Source organism: Choloepus didactylus, chromosome 3 (assembly GCF_015220235.1).
Source record: "Choloepus didactylus isolate mChoDid1 chromosome 3, mChoDid1.pri, whole genome shotgun sequence".
Classification (NCBI taxonomy): domain Eukaryota; kingdom Metazoa; phylum Chordata; class Mammalia; order Pilosa; family Megalonychidae; genus Choloepus; species Choloepus didactylus.
This window is the reverse complement of record NC_051309.1, coordinates 137,282,556-137,300,011: the sequence shown is the minus strand read 5'-3', so window position 1 is coordinate 137,300,011 and position 17,456 is coordinate 137,282,556. Positions and strand designations below refer to the sequence as shown.

The 17,456-nt window shown below is 35.5% G+C and overlaps 1 protein-coding gene across 2 annotated transcripts in view; it reads right to left on the bottom strand.

Moving 5' to 3' along the window:
• Nucleotides 1-6,216: 6,216 nt before the first annotated feature.
• The window catches only part of FAT4 (FAT atypical cadherin 4), a 174,879-nt gene continuing 163,639 nt past the window's right edge, over nucleotides 6,217-17,456 (bottom strand). For both annotated transcript variants that reach the window (XM_037830619.1, XM_037830620.1), the window contains exons 17-18: nucleotides 13,688-13,949; nucleotides 6,217-9,041 (exon numbers count right to left, since the gene is read on the bottom strand). In XM_037830619.1, the coding sequence (XP_037686547.1) occupies nucleotides 7,177-9,041; nucleotides 13,688-13,949 (2,127 nt within the window). In that variant the 3' untranslated portion in view covers nucleotides 6,217-7,176. The remainder of the gene's footprint in view (nucleotides 9,042-13,687; nucleotides 13,950-17,456) is intronic.

The window sequence follows — 17,456 nt, the reverse complement described above, 5'->3', positions numbered from 1 at the left end:
TTTTTCTGTAAACCTACAGCTTCTCCAATTAAAATAAAAGAAAGAAAATTAAAGCGAAAAAAAAAATCAAAGCAGTCTCAGCTGGCTCATTCTTGACCACAGACACATGAGGTGTCAGGAAGAGAACAAAAGAACTCTAAACCACAGATTCCAATGCAATAATAAAACCATATCTTAACTCATGAAAAAAAAATATGTTTCTAATTTCATGCCCCACGAATATCTACTTAGAAGTGGTCACTGAATGCTAAATGGCCAGGAATTGTACTTAAATTTGAATAGAAGATTGTCCATAAATTATAGATAATTGCCCTTGCCACTTTAAAATCTGTTGAGCATTTCTTGTGCTTATATTTCTGCTCTTCATCTGAGTCTGAATAAAATAAGACAATTACAAAAGAAAATGTACTTTTTATTTTTTTTTAAACTGACTCCCTGAGCCATCCTTTTTCTGGGAAAAGCCCCCAAGAGTCACCGTCTGTAAAGCTTAAAAGAAAAAATATATATTAGTTTAGATACTGCTCCCCAGATCAATAAATCAGTCTGTGCAGTGTGTGCTACTGGTTACTGTAAGCTTTTGGCCTGGAGTGGATGAAACATTTTTAAGACATAAAATGGTTTCCTGTTCAATAGTAGATGATCATCAATTTAAGTTTCTTGATGACAGTTCTGCCAAAGTCTCTGGCAGTCCTCTTTTCATTTTATATTTATTTAAAGCCTTTGCTCAAATTTATAAGTTTCACATACAGAGTACTTCTCATCATACAACTTTCTGACTAACATTGCCCAGATCCAGTACATGACATCTGTGCCTTCCCTCAGACTTCTGGCTGTAAGAGAAGATAATTTTGGAGTAGGCTTTGCTGCACTCATTGTCTTAATCACTCTGCTTTTCTAGAGACATTTCCCTAGAATTTTAACTTTCAAACCTCAAAGTTAAATATCTACAACTCTGTTTTCAGCCACATTCTGGCCTAAGACTGTGCAAATAGGATAAGAGAAGGATGAGGTGAGAGAGAAGACTGCTCTGGCAAAGAAGAATCTTATTTTGGTCAGCATCTACACCACATGCAATATGGTTTCAATTTGAAAGGGGAACTCAATGACATTGCCAAAAACTGTGTGCATTGTTTTGTCATTTGGGCTGGAAGGGTACACAGATTAAGATCCCAACTTTCTGTCAAAATACCATGATGTCTGCACTTTGTACTTTGCAACCTGATTTAAGAGTTTGGCAAACTGATTCATAAACTAATAAAGCTGGAAGTATTCAATTGGTTACTTGAAAATTACCTGCCTTTGGGAAGGTTTTTTTTTTTTTTTTTTTTTTAATTCTGCAATTATGGGTGCTATTTTAATTATATATTTTCAGATATAAATACCCTCCCACAAATACATCTTCAGTATATCTATTTTGAATATATCACACTTCATGAGGATTTTATGAGCCTGCTATGATGGTTAATTTTACATCGGAACTTGATCCAGTTGTTTGGTCAAAAAATGGCTTAGTTGTTGCAGTGGAGGTATGTTGTGGATGGGAGTAGCATCTACAATCAGTTCAATTTAAGTAAAGGAAATTATCAAGAGAGAGAAAGAACTGAGGGTCCCAAGAATCAGAAGCATTTCTGACTTAAGTTTTCAACATTGAGTCTTACCTGAATTTCCAGACTGCCAGCTTCCCCTAATGAATTTGGATTCAAGATTGCTTCAACATCATCACCTTTACTGCAATTTCTAGTCGGTTCAGCTTACCCTACAGAATTCAGACTGGCCAGCCCCCACAATTGTGTGGAACAATTCTGAGTTGAACCAATTCCATAAAATAAATCTCTCTTCAATCTGTTTCTCTGGAGAAATCTGATTAATGATTAACACACCTCATTCATTCAGCATATCTCTTTTATAAATAAAAAATAGTCTTCTTTAGGTTACTTATTTAAGGTTACCTATGATATGCCAATTATACTCTAGTCAGAATGGCCCCATGTGAATCCTAATATAATTATGGGTTTGACAATATGCACATTGCACAGTAAATAAAATGACTTTCCCAAAAGTTCCCATGGTAAACATCAAAAGTATTTCTTCATATCTTAAACCACACTCCACTTGGATCCTTACTGAAATTTTTTGAAAAAGGAATTGATATACTTTGAAAAAAAGCTTATTAGTAATGCAAAAATGGGGATAACTGCACTTACTACAAACAAACTCACAAACATTAGGAGGCATTTGAGCAACCCTTAGCTGACTTGAATTCAGGCTTAAGATTTATCATCGTTTTCTAGAGATATCTTGTCATCAATACCCTCCATATAAATCTATCTCATAGGGTTTGAAAAGTTTTCCTTGCAAGCACTCCACTTCTTAAAAATAGAAGTCAGTTTTAAATATGAAGATTTTTGTAACTTTCTCGTTACTAGAAATCTCATGATTTGAATTTATATACAAACCTCAGCTATAAGGAAATAGAATGCATTGCTGCTGCTTATCTTACCAAGATGTGTTCTATCAAAAGACTTACAGGATTGGCTTGGTCATATATGATAGAAAGAATCAATCCATGTTAACAAATATTCATCTCTCCTTTTGTCTTCCGGATTTCTGAGTCAGTGCAGAAGGAGTGCATATCCTCATTCTCAGGAATTACTTCACATTTGAATGTGCTCTCATTATGCAAGTCAATATCCATAAATAAAGCTTTATGTTCTGTTCCTAAGCCTGTTCTGAACTCTCCTTCCGCCTCTTTATCCTCACATCCATTCGCCCCTAAAGTCTTTGAGTGTTGTCTGCTGTGGTGTTGACAATGATCTGGCCTCACTGACGCTCTTGCTCTCTCTCTAATATATGGATGGCTCTCCAACTCTGGGCTTACCCGTGCCATTGCCTTGTCTGGAATGGTGCCCCCCACCTCCCACCCGCCATGCCTGCATGGATTGCTCACCAGCCTCATTCAACTCCCCGTTCAAATGTTGCCTCCACAGAAGGGCTTTCCCTGACCCACTCGTCTAAAATAACGTACACACTCCCAAGTCAATCTCTAGCACCTTAATCTGCTTTGTTTGTTTGATAGCACTCATTTCCACTAGATATTAAAACACATATTTATTTCTGTATTTAGTGATTATCTCCTCTACTAGAAGGTAAGTGCTATCAAGGCAGGTGCTTTGTTTTCTTCACTGTTTTAGTTATATGATCTATTACAGTACCTGGCATGTAATAGGCACTCAATAACCACTGTTTGTCATTTAAAGGATTTAATTCAGGGCACTGAACGTCTTTGTATCTCAGTTGATTTTTCTGCTAAAGGAGAAGATTGTACTTCACAGTCTTTAGTCCAGGATATGTTTGTTTGCTATGATTATTACAGATGCATAGGTGATATCACAACTGAACCACTGACCTTTCTTTGCATGAACTAAAATTACACTTTGTGAGAACCTGGTACTTTTTCTTTCATTATCAATAAATGAAAATGTTGAATTCATGTATAACATTGGCCTATAACTTCTGCCCAGATAAACTATTAAAGCTGGCTCAGTAGTACTAACCATATAAATTATTAATGATGTAGCATTTCATTCAAAATATCTTTAAGGAAAATATATTAATCATAAACTTTAACATTTTACTTCACACTGAAAGCTCTAATAAAAGAGTGCTAAATGTAATTCATTTCATTTCTAGGTATATTTTCCCTGGGGAAGAGAAATTCAGTCATTTTGTAATGCTAGTCCTTTTAAAATGGAATCTATGACATAAACTAAAATAGGAAAAGAAAAATTGCATTGCTGAATTATTGATTCAAATTCAAAAAACAGTTCTCACCTTTCACAGATTCATTTTACCAGAATGTTGAATTCAAGTAAAATATAATGCTTCTACATAAAAGCAGTGATTTATTCTTAGCTGGAAGTCTAAAAGTAGTAAGTTGCTTGGAGATATATTTTATTTTTCGTTATAGATATACTGTTTATAAGGGACACAACTTTCAATAGTGCAAGTCAGTTATATTTCCAGAAGCCTTGGTAGTGGTATTTTGATAACAACATGTAATTGGAGAGTTGTGCTCTAGGGCTTTCTGATGCTCCACTTATTTAAAGTGATTTTAATTTATCTGAACAAGCTATCACTAAAATCAGCTAACTTAGAGAATTCCACAAACTACCTTGAAAGCAATAGTATGTACTTTAAGAACTGAATAAGCAGAGTTCTGTGCTATGCTGTCACTCCAAGTCCACAGATATGTTGGCTAAGTGCTTATATGCTTCTTTTCCTTCCAGCATGCCCACTGGGATATTTTCAGTATGCACCTGAAAGAAAATAATCTTTTTTCCACGACACAGATAAGAAAAGAGCCCCAAAGGGTGGCTGTACTCCCAGCAATCTAATATACCTTTCCAGAGGCTAGATTAGAATTCTGAGGCCATAGTTGTATGTGTGAACATGCAGGTCCTTGCTAATCATCTAATTGAAGGGATTTTCACCCTGTCAATTGGCCCATAACCACTGCTGCTTCAAAATACTGCATGTTATATCATTTCACTACTTCAGTAATTCAGATATTATTCTCCATTTTAAATGAGACCTCCGTTTCATAAATTTCTGATTTGTTTTGCCACAGATACTGTTCTTGCTTTGGTGTAAAAGATTTCCAAGAACCAAAGACTAGAGATTTTCCTATAAAGAGAATCCTATCTTGTTCCTAAACTGGGATTGATTAATCAAGGGAATAGTAAGACTCTATCTCACAAAAAATTCTTAGACAATATGAATACATAATCTTGGCATTGGGTTTTTTCCCCATAACCCTTAGCTGTAATCATACTTATCATTTTACTTTTAGCTCTGTTCTCAATTACAGAGTTTATATCCTTGAGGACATTGAGATGCTTCAGAGTTTCTTGAGAAAGATGTATTCTGTTTTGAGTTATGCAAAGCAATCAATACATTCCCATATTTGGAGCATAAATCATAAGACTACAATTCATAGGGAAATCTGAAACATGTTGACTCATCACGGATGATTAAAAAAAAAGAGAAAAATTAGATTAGTGTCTTACACTCAGTCCCTAAACCATATTAAAAGAGCATCATGATTTATGTTAAACCCCTATTTTACTTCCTATTTTGAGGGAAAAATATGATAGTCTCAATATTATTAAATGATAAAGTAAATCTGACATACATAATCTGTTGATATTATTTTTAAAAAGTATTTTATTTCCTAAAAATTTTACATAACAATAAATTCCTTGTGGTACATAGCAAGTCGGTAGTAGAGGATAATATTCTCAGTAAATATTAGGTTTGGGGGTAGATATTTAACTACGAAAAGTTCTGAGATTGTGAAGTAATTTGCAGAAGCCCTGTCATTTCAGATGTAACTATTTATACACAAATGGATCTGGTTCTGGGCCTTTCTCTTCTCCTGAGTTTTTTTCACTCTTGAATGTCTACTTGAAAATGGAGGTTTGTCTTGGTTAAAAGAACATATAAAATCTGTTTAGAATTTACACAGCAGAATCATCAATAAATCAAAGACAGGTTGGTAAAGGAGAGATGTGCCTTTCCTACCCATCATTGGCCTTAGAAAATCTGGGGTTGGATCATTGGAGAAGATCAGATGCAGACATTTTTCCATAGTGGCTTTAATTCATTGCCATTTCTATAACTATAAGCTTTGCCCAAAGCTGGCCTTCAGTGAATACAGTCCCCTGGAACTTCCACACACATACTGCTTAAATCAGACTCATTACAAAATTAGTCCTCTAAGACCAACCTATTCTAGACTCATCCTGCTAGATGAGGGAAGTCCAAGAAATCTGACAGTTATATCATATTCATGTTTTTTAAAAGAAAATGATGTTGCCCATTTATAGTTCAATGCACCATACCCTATATACAAGCAGAGACTATTTTCAATTGCACATGTAAAGAATTTAGAGAGATGAAAAATTAATACTATACTTATGAATACAAAGTATTTTAAATAAATATTTTAATTCTATTATTGGCATTTACAAGTAGAAAGCATACAATATGTTACAAATATCAAAATGTGAAAAATATGAATGTTACATAAGTAACAAATGTAAAAAACATATTTTCTTACCTTCCCTGAAAGTAAGAAAACAATTCAGCATAGGAAAATATCAGTATCAAAAACACAGCTTAAGTGTAAAAAAAAAAACAAAAAAGTTTTTACACAGTATTAAAGGAAGGAATTATAAAATGACAGAAAGTAATGAAGTGTTGAAATTTGACCTTACATATAAATTATAGAAACTGGGTTCTTAGGGTAAATATTAAATGGTTGAAAAACAAGTCCAATCATAAGCTTTCTCTAGGTCAATTCTTCAAAATGTTAAAACCATAGAACATTTATTCAATAAATAACTTTAAAAAGTGTCTCTAAGAAGTGCTGCTGAGAACATCATTCCACAGATAGGAGGGTGGCAGTGTTCTGGGGACAACATCCAATCATTTTGTTCCTAGTGGAAAGCCTAATGAAAGTTAGAAAGCCATAACCATGTACAAAAAGAATCAGAAGTAATAACATAATTTTGTAAGAAAGTTCTAAAGTGCTGAACAAAATGATTTAATTTTAGTACCCACTGTCATATACAACTTACTCAAATACTCAAACATTTCTGAGCAACACCAAATACGAAAACTAAAATTCTGGAAATTGTTAATACTGCTTAGTCTTTCATTCAAGGATAGGAGGGCTCTCTTCTACACTTTACAAGGATTGGTTAAACCTCAAAGATCTTGCAATGCAAAATAACAACAACAACAACAGCACAATGGAAACAATACACATACCCCACTGTGAAAACACAAGTCCATTTCTTCAATGGTAATGGTATTAATTTTAAAAATCACAAATCAAACATTGGCAAATAAGAAAAACCTTTTGAATGCTGCATGCCACGTAACTAGTTACAAAATACAATGCATGCAGGAAAATAAGTTCAACCAAGCATACATAAATTAAAGAGTTGTTTCGAGTCTGTTTCAGCAGCATGTGGTTATTATTTTTTCAAAAGTATTCCTTTTCCACCAGTCCATACTGACCTGTTTTTCAAATGTGACCCAACCTAGTCGGCAACCTTAGAATGGTTTGAGTGTTACTTGGTTTTACATTTTTACAACGTCAGTACCTACAGTTCACACATACTGTTCTGCTTCCCCATCTTTGAGGACAGGCTTAGTTGTCCCACCTTTGCTTTCTTCATTTGCTGCTACTTTTTCTGGGAGAGACGCCAAATCTTTAAAAACATCCACATAATGGCCAAAACCGGGACCCCAGTTCAAAAGGTTGTCCCAGTTGAAATTCCCTGCTTGCTGCCCAAGCTTCAAGGGCAATGTGTTCTCAGCAACCCCTGGTGCTGCTGCCTGTGGGCCCACAGGTCCCCCCTCTGCCCTGCGGCCATGATACCTCCTAGGTTTCAGTCTGGCCCCATAATTATCCTCATCATCTGCATCAGACTCGTTGACTTGAGATAATTTGGGCATCCTGGAAGTATAAACCATTGGCTTTTCCCTGTCATATTCCATTTCTGAACAAGTGAAAGACTCATGGGAGTCACTATCGGAAGAAGATTCTGGGGCTGGAATGCCATCTGCTGGGTTTCTTGTTCTGGACAGTGGCCTTCTGCAGTCCTCCTCTGAAGAAGACCTACCGTGGTCTGCACTGCAGATACTGGGGTTTCTAGGGCGAGGAGTGTTTAGTCTCTCCACCTCTTCAATCGAGAGTCCTACTGGAGGAGAAGCTTCCAGAGGAATCTGCCCAATTGGCTGCTTTAGGCGACTCCCTGGTCTAGAACCATGTGACGCCATGGCTTGAGGGCTCTTACTTCTCCTTCCAAGCCTCGTGCCATAGTTGAAAATTCCGGGCTGGCAGGCATCACCATGCATTTCCAAAGTATTTCCATCCCTTATGGGCAGATGCAATTCCCTTGCTGGGCTGTTCCTATAGAAAGTAGAGGACTTGGAGAAAGGAGCTGGACTGTGCCGAGACAGAGGGTTGGGAGTAGGGCAAGCTGAGTGGCTTAGGGAACTGGTTCTTAAACCTTGACTGTATGAAGGCTGGTATGTCAAACTGCTTGCTCCTAAGGGCATGGGGGATTGCCTTGCAAAGCCTAGGGGACTATGCCTCTGGATAGAAAATTTAGGTGTGTGGCTTCGGAACTGCTTGTAGTGTTGGATGATGTCGGCATCTGAAGGGGCAATGCTGCTGGCATTGTCAATGTCATAGTGCTCAATCTCTTGCTCTGGTGAAGCCAGAGGGGCACTGGGTATTGTTTCTGAGTTGTGGGGAATATCAGTCTCATCATAGATAAGATAGGGGTTTTCCCTTTCAATGATATCCGGTTTAGGGTTTCCTTCAGGCTGCTTCCTCACAGTCATGTCGTCCCCATAGGGCGGGATATTGTCTGGATCATCAAAAGCAACATTCTCACTTCCCTTTTTCTTCTTCTCCTTCGGTTTCTTCTCCTCTTTGGGATTTTTGGTCTTCTTCCCCCTGCACTGGTTACAAAGAATCAAGCTCAGGACCAGGAGGGCTAGGAATGTTGCACAACTGCCCACGATGGCAGGCACAGCCCACAAAGGCAGGGAGATCTCTTCAGGGCCCTGGCCAAGAACACAGATGTGCCCTCCAGGGCTTCCAGCTTTGCAGACCTTCCCCTGGGGGCAGAGGACGCCAAGACAGGCCACCACGGTCTCACAGGTCCTCCCCGTGTGGGACTCAGGGCAGCTGCATGTGAAGCCAGAGTGCAGGCCAGGTTCACAGGTACCACCATTCTGGCACGGGTTGGAGGCACAATCCCCAGGAGGCACGCACTGATAGGCATACCACTGATTCAGGCACAACAAATCACCCCAGCACGGGTTGCTGGCACAAATGTTTGGGCCACGACAGCCAATCTTCACTGACGGATCTGTTTTCGAGATGGAGGCCAAGCTATGCCTGCCACTGAAGGGAAGGTTTTCTCCACCATACAGCATAGAAGCAATGCAGCCATCAAAACCTACAGGGGGGAAAGTATCAGGAAGGTGGGTTAAGAGAAAAACAAAGACTTAAACACTGCACTGCAGGGAACTGGTAAATAGATGCTTCACGGTTGCAACCCAAGAATTAAGAAACTGCAATCCCAGAGTTATCTAAGGCAATAAGCTGTGCACATTGTAATACAATTTAGCAAAATGTGTAAAATTTCCATGACAAAATATGGAAAGGTTGTCCCAATGCTGCTATTCTGAAGATTTGTGAATGACTTGGACAGGCTGGATTTTTTTCTCTTCCTCATTTTATTTATTTCACTGGTGTTTTTTTTTCAGTTCACTAACAAGTGAATGTACAGAAATAAACTTTATTTTAAAAAATAAGCAACAAGACAATAGTTTCAACCACAAGATCATTCTCAACAAGGGCAATATCACCTGAAAAGGGGCTGAACTTTGATTCTTGGGAGATGAAAATTTCTTAGCTATGCAATAGTTTGTAGACCTCTAAAGGGCCACGGTACATAAAAAGAAGTACAGCATAAGTGTAGCACTAATATTTAGATTAATATTTCATGAGGCAGGGTGGAAGGTTTAGAAGAAAAATCTAAAAAGGCTCCTTAGGGGGTGATGATAAAAGGAAAATAGTTGAGAAACACTTCACTTGATTTAAGTGCATTAATACTGCTAATGCTCTGTGTCGGCCCAAGAATCTATTTTGGAACTAGCAAAGAAGCATGATTTAGATTGGCTCTTTTTTTTTTTTACAACACCCAGAATCAGAAAAAAATCTTCTGAAAATGTGAAGGACTCTTAAGCAGTGATATTTCAGTGATTATGAGTCATCTATGTCATGCTTACCTTTTGCAATTACATATATTGATATAGATATATATATAACCATAGACATATATACGTATCTATATAGCTATATTTACAAAATATATATAAAATATGGTTTCTAGCTATCAAATCCCACTCTAACCACTCTGCCAACATGAATAATAGACTGTGAAAGAAAAGATATATGAACCTGTGTAGGTTAGCACAAGAAGGAGGAAGAAAAACTGCCAGAATCAACTTGAAATTGTTATTTTTCTGAAGTTGTGGTATTCACAATTAAACTTAAGAGCATTCTTTTCAGATAATTATTTTCATCAAGCAATAAATGAAATATTATAATATAGATACATTTAAATAATTATTTAAGTCTTTGATAATGCTACAATTAATTACTTAACTTAAGGTTACTTAAATTGATATGTGTGGTGGTTTGGAGCTATGTACCCCAGAAAAAACATGTTCTTAATCCATTGCTGTGGATATGAACCCACTGTAAGTAGGAACTTTGGATGAGGTTACTTCAGTCAAGGTGTAGCCCAACTCAATGAAGATGAGTCTTAATCCTATTACTGGAGTCCCTTATAAACGAAATGAAATTCCGACAGATAGAGAGAAAGCCACACACAGGAAGCAAGAATCTGAGGGTCACTGGAAGCAGGAAGAGAAGGAGAGGCTAGGAGAGGTCTCCATGTTCATTGCCATGTGACAGAGGAGCCCAGAACCAAGAATCACCAGCAGCCAATCCCAGAATGCCGGTTTTCCTGAAGAAAGCATCACCTCGATGATGCCTTGATTTGAGCTTTTTCCTAGCCTCAAAACTATTAGTTAATAGATTCCCCTCAGGTGGTATTCACTTGAGCAGCCAAGGAAACTAAAATAATATATATTTAAAATACTTCTATTTCTGAAAAGTGTCTAGTAGTAATGTGAAATGTATGTTTTGGGGCAATTTAACATATTTTGTTCAACTTTGTCACAATTTTCATAATTAAGACCTAGCAAACTATTCTTTTAACCAAACAACATTGGCTAAAGAGGATACATGTCCAAAATCCCTAACAGTGTGTGTTTCTTTTTGTTCTTCACAGCACTAAACAAAAAGGTATTATGAAATTCGACTTTTAGCTTCAGAATTCCTCTCTCTCAAATTCCTTACACTATTTGTCCTTAAGTCACAATTAAAACCGAACTTAAAAATACTTTTTATATTTTAGTACTCTTTGCATTCACTTTTATTAAGAATTCTGATGAGTCCACACTACACTTTTTTAAGAACATATTATGATTAGTTAAAAAAAGTAGTGTATTTTTTCTCGAATAGTTTCTAATTGAAAAATCTGATTTTGATCACTAGTGAGGTGACAATTTGGAACTGAAATATCTGCTTATAGTCCAGTCTCTCAAGGGGCAAAACCTAGTGAGAGAGAAATAGTGGATTTATTTTTTTTTTTTAACCAGTACAAGAGATTACAGAGAAACCTATCTGCCCTGACATGGGCTTTGAAAATCCATAACCTCAAGGCATATATAGCATTGTGAATTTCTGGAAGACTAAATTCTTCCCAATCTATACCCAGTTTATTCAAAAAATTGTTTTATGACCAAGTTTTTCAAATATTTGGAATAAATGTTTGAAAACTAATGAGAATTGTAGCTTTTTTCTAATAAAATATATGTAATAGTTTTAATGTCACTTGTAATATTTAATACCATATAACAGGTTAGCAAATAATTCAATACTTTTCCTTCCTATTTGTAAATGTGAATTGTTTTATTTTTGCATCTTTTCACCTTAATAGAATTTTCACATACAAATGTTTCTTACAATTTGGAAATTTGAAATTGGGTACAATTAGCTTCCTATCTTTTTCAAAGTGTTGATAACATTAAATAATAATGATAATATTGATAACTAAAACATTAACTGATGGATTTCTCAGTGGAAGTCACTATGAGATTTGTGCACACTTTTTAAAGTTCGTTCATCCTCACCATGACTCTACAGAGAAGGCATTACCCATTTCATAGATGAAGTAATGGAACTTAAAGATTATGTAACATTCTGAAGTTAAATTGTTAAAAAGTGGCACAGCTACAATATGAAGCTGTGGAGGGGAGAGTAGCAAAGTCATTAATCCTAATACAACGTATTTTAATAAGAACCATGCAAACATATAACTTGACTTTTTACAAAATATAACATTTATCCATTTTAAATGTATGTATCCCTACATGCAATATTTTCAAACTTACTGTCATCTGTTTTCTGAAATAAGCCAAACATATAAGAAGGACTTAGGACCTGGGCTTTAAATTTTTTGCTTAACTCCATTCCTCTCCCATACATTTTTCAAGTCTCCTCTTTTTTGATGCATCGTCTCACCCTAGTGACCTTTCTATATGAGCCACACTTTTTTTCTATAAATTTCTATAAAACTCCTGGCTTTCTTCCTACTACTTAGTCTCATTCTCTGACACATCCACTTCCAAGCAAACATCTACTCTTACAATTACCCAAGGTAAGTTTCTAGGCTTTCGTTTCATTCATATTAGCCTATCACATCCATGCCCAGTACCTGAACTACCCATTTGACACTGGGTAACTTGTAAATATATATCACTAACAGAAGCCAACTCCTGAGCTCCAGCCCATCCATCCAAAGCCTTTCTCCAAGGTGCTCTAAGCCCCAAATGTCCAAAACTAGATTCTTGATACATCCCATAAATTTGCCTCTTTTGCAGTGCTTCAGTTTCCTATCACAATAGTACTACCTATCTTCTAGTTGAAAAAATTAGTAACTTCCTGTATTTCACAAAGTCACCATCCAGTCTGGTTGAGTTTGCCTCCTAGGGTATGTCTTGCCTTTTCACATCTCTCCAGCTCCTCTGTCATCACGTTACTTGAAACTTACACAATGCCTTCCTTAGGTCACTACTCTATCTTCCCAACTAGTTTCTGCAAATCTAATCTTATCCTCCTCCAATTCATTCTCCAAATTGTAGTTAGACTGAAATCTTTAATAACCGCCTATCTTTTCCTGCCACTCCTGTGATTAAATGCTTTAATGACTTCTCATTGTTCTTGGAATAAAACTAAACCTGCAATGTGATTCAGACCAGAAGGTGTTACTTCATTCTCCAGCCTCATCTTTTACTGTGACATCTGCCCCAACACACAGTATGCTGTGATCCTGAATTAATACCCTTCTTTAATTAGTTCCTATAAATTTAAAACAATCTTTCATTTTCCTCTATCTTCAAAGTTCAGATTAAGTATAAATGTCAACTTCTCAGGGAATCTCCTTCTCTCTCTCTCTCTCTCTCTCTCTCTCTCTCTCTCTCTCTCTCTCTCTCTCCATCCCTCCCTCCCTCCCTCTTGGTAATCTCTCAGAACCTATAGTCTTCCTTCATATCACTTATCATAGTTTATCTAATATAGTTACTGGTATAATTATTTGATCTGTATTTGTTTCCTTTACTGGACTATGTGTTTCATAAGGATAATGGCTATTTATTTAGTTCCCCATTGTACTTCCAGTGTCAGGCAGAGGGCTCAGTAAATATCTGTCATGTAAATGAACAAACGAATGAGGGTATAGATAAATGCTTCAAGGACAAGTAAAGCATCAAAGCACTGCATGTTGAAGAATGAACCTGAGAGGACACTTCCAAGTGGCTAAAGGAAATAATGGCTGATAATTTATTACAAACTTTCTAAAGAAAGTAATAATAGTCTTAGACTCTCCATAGTTGATATTATCAGAAATCTAACAGCATAGTGAGGAACAATTTTACCTTTCTTTTGTGACTATTCAACATAAGAATTTACCTATTTGAGAATCTCGATGAGCTTGATTGGGTGGAATTCCTCCAAGAGATATAGTAAGCACATCAAGACCACCAAAATCCTGAGTCGGATGGATGATATCTCTGTTATATATTCTGTCAATGGACAACACTGTGGCTGTTCCATTTTTTCCAATCAGGAAATTATGCCAATGGCCATCAGCAACATACACTTCAGGAATATTTCTCTCCACTTTCCCAGCCACTCCTGCATCTGATATAAAATGTACTTTGCCGTTTTTAATCTGTAAAACAAATTTAAAATAATGTAAAATTAAATATGATATATTTGAATAAAATCATAAATGGTATGAAAACTAAAACATTTGTCAATCTAAAACAAATAGAATAGCCTGAGTCCAGTTATATTTGAGTTATATTTACTAATATTGGCTCCATAATTTTAAGTAACCTACTTATATCTTTTCATTTAATAACTTCTGTAGTTCCTTATAGTTAGATTTAATTTTTCAAGTTGCAAAATCTAATTATTTTCCAGAACACAGTTGTGATAATGTAGTGTCTATCCATTTTAACATAAGTGAATTGCATTTGTGATTATACTTTAATGGCAATGGTGAGTTTATTATGTTGGTCAGTTTATTATTGTCCATAGTGTTAAAGTGTTAAAACAACTTGCAAAAGGAAAAATAAATTGCTAAGATGAAAGTTAAGTACAGATGGAAAAATACACATAATTTATTTTACCTCTCATCTTTAATATATTGGAAAATTTGAAAAAAATCATACATTGCTCATACAGTGATATTTTATTAGAGCAATCTCTCCAGACAGTAACATATTTCAGTACCAAGCTCAGACAGGAAAAAATAGGAGAATGTTCTAGTTAACTGACAACAACATTTCACCAACACAGTAAAAACAGCAGCTCCTCTGGTTATAGCAGGGTCCTTGCACTGGGGAAGAGTTTCCTCCTGTTTGGGGTTCCACTCCTACCTGATCTCACCGTGCCATCCTCTCAGTGGGTGGATTACTGAACAGGGAACACTTGGAAGATATCATGGATGGAATGAATAAGAATATAAGCTCCCATTACAATATTTCTAATTTTTCTTTCTCCCTACTAATACTCTACCTAACATTTAGATTTTTCTTGACTTTCAAAACATACATTAATTTTTGCTTTATTTATTCATAGGTTTATTTATTTGTTGTTTGCTTGTTTATTTATTTTTGACTCCACAAAATTTTTAATCTTCTGTGGCATATAGGCAACCTCAGTTGAAAATTAAAAACAAAATAACAACAATTTAAAAAATACTACACTCCAAAACAATAAAATTTATTTGAAATATTAACAAAGTCCAGCACCTGACTCCAAATTAGGAGCTACATGATTTTTCATGAATGGAGAGATGAGAAACACTTAAAATCCGGTGTCAACATAATGACACACAAATTTGCTTTCTTTCTGACTTTCTCTCTGAAATTTTCTCTTCTTAATTTCTTCATCCAATCAGACCCTATCTGTTCTGTGCAATCTTCTTTCTCCTTGCTATCCATTTCAGACTCCCTCTCACTCTTTGGATCATAAGGGATCTCATTTACCCACTTTCTTTTTTGTTTTCACAAAATGTCTTCTGGCTGCCTTCGTGTGTGTGTCTGAAAGAGAGAGAGAGGCTGGGAGGGGAGGAAAGAGGGGGAGACAGAGAGAGAGAGAGAGGGAGGGAGAGAGAGAGAGAAAAATAAAGACTGACTCAGAGCTTGCAGAAAATAAGAAAGGGAGAAAGTAACTGTCAGAAAGTGAACCAAAAGAAGTAAAGAAGAAAACCAGGACCCTTGGTCATCGATAAGCTAACTGGTAAGTGACAGTCCACAGTCCATTCTAACTAGCTTCCTAGCCTGGATAAGCAGATCATATCCTTTCATCCAAACAATTTGCCCAACAGCTGTTCTCTCCCTATTTAGTTTTTATTTGCTGTTCTTAACTACTCACTTTACCTGACAAACCCCTTAAACTCTTTGAAAAGAAGCTTTTCAAAATTTCCTACAAAATAAATGTACTTTTTGGTCTTCATTAATCATTATTTTTCTTCATTAACATTTATTTCCCACTGTGAATGAAATCTCTTTTCTAAATACTTGCCACCAATGTAAAGAAATTTGGAGAAATCACAAGCTGTTGTCCTGTCAGAAATGCAAGATTTTAAGATGATAAATATGGATGCTGACACTCAGATTCTTCTGAAGGAAGAAATAATTCTGCCTCTTATTTCTTCAACCACATTGTATTTTGACTTGAATTCCTTGTCTCAAAGAGATAACATGCAGAAATGTTTCATATGTCATTTAAATGGCATGAGAACTTGGAAGCAGTTTAACAGATAATGAACAGACCTCAATGTCAAAGTTTCTGAAAACATATGTAAAAAGTCCTATAGTCCATGAAAGTTTAATTCTTCTTTCTTTACTTCTTTATTTACTTCACTTCTTTTATATTTTTGGAATGAAAATTATAAAAACCAAACAACATTTTATGAGATTTATGTGCCATTTTGCAGTTACTCTATTAATTCTGAAACTAGACCCTTTGTAGCAGTAACAGATTTAGTTATAAATGGAAGATGTTCTCTTGTATGGGATTAGGCAGGTTTTTTAACACTGGTGCAACTGACATTTTGGACTGGATAAATCTTTGTTTTTTTTTTGGGGGGGGAGGGTGAACTTTGCTATGTATTGTAGGATGTTTAGAACCACTCTTGGTCTCTACTCACTAGATGTCAGTAGCATACCACCCCCATTTGCAACAATAAACTATGTCTGGACATTGCTAAAAGTACCCTGGGAGGTGAATCACTCCCATTTTAGTATCACCGGACTAGGAGGATTACAATTTGAAACTTTAAAAAAAAATTGGTTTTTGTAATACTTATGAAAGATACGCACATGCAACATATCCAAAGCTGGCTTGGACAGAGAGAAATTTTGAGGATAAAGAGGCTGAAGTTTAGAGGTGAGCATCTGTTTTATTTTTACTATTCTAAGCGATCTAAACCCAATGATTTTATGTATATTCCCATTTTTCTTTATGAACTGGCCTTAACAATATTCAAAATATTGATTTAAGTTACAAAGAATTCTGAAAAGCTAGGTTTGTGTCACTAAAAATTTACTAAAATTCATATCACAAAACTATCATTGGAATTATAATATAAAAAATGATACTAATGAAAAGCAGTCAAAATAAGTCAACCAGATAAACTGATGGACTAACAGATGAACATTTTTTTTTTGTGGGAAAGAAATCAGAATAATAGTGTTAGAGATTAAGAAAGCTAAGAGCTGATGGTAAATGCATACCTAATAAAATTATCCACTGATTTATCAATTATACTCATTTATAGATGAGTAAAAAAACTATATAAAAATCTAGTGACATATCAGTTTTGTTCTCATGAAATACAATGTTTAAAAGCAATTTACTTAGAAATTCCTTGGAGAATTTCACAGTAATTTGCTTACGATAAATTCCAAAGGTAACCAATATCATAAGTTCTACCTAATAGTCAACAGAATAAAGAATTAAGTCAGATAATTTCAAAATGTTTTTCCTTATTCTAATCCTGATAATTGATACATATATATACATATTTATACATATATATATATCAATAGTTGGAATAATTATTGGAGAAAAGTGTTTTCACCATTTCAAAGACACATTATGTTTTGTTTTGTTTTAAAGTAGAAAAAATAAAAGCAATGTAGATTTTAATCTGACAAAATAAATG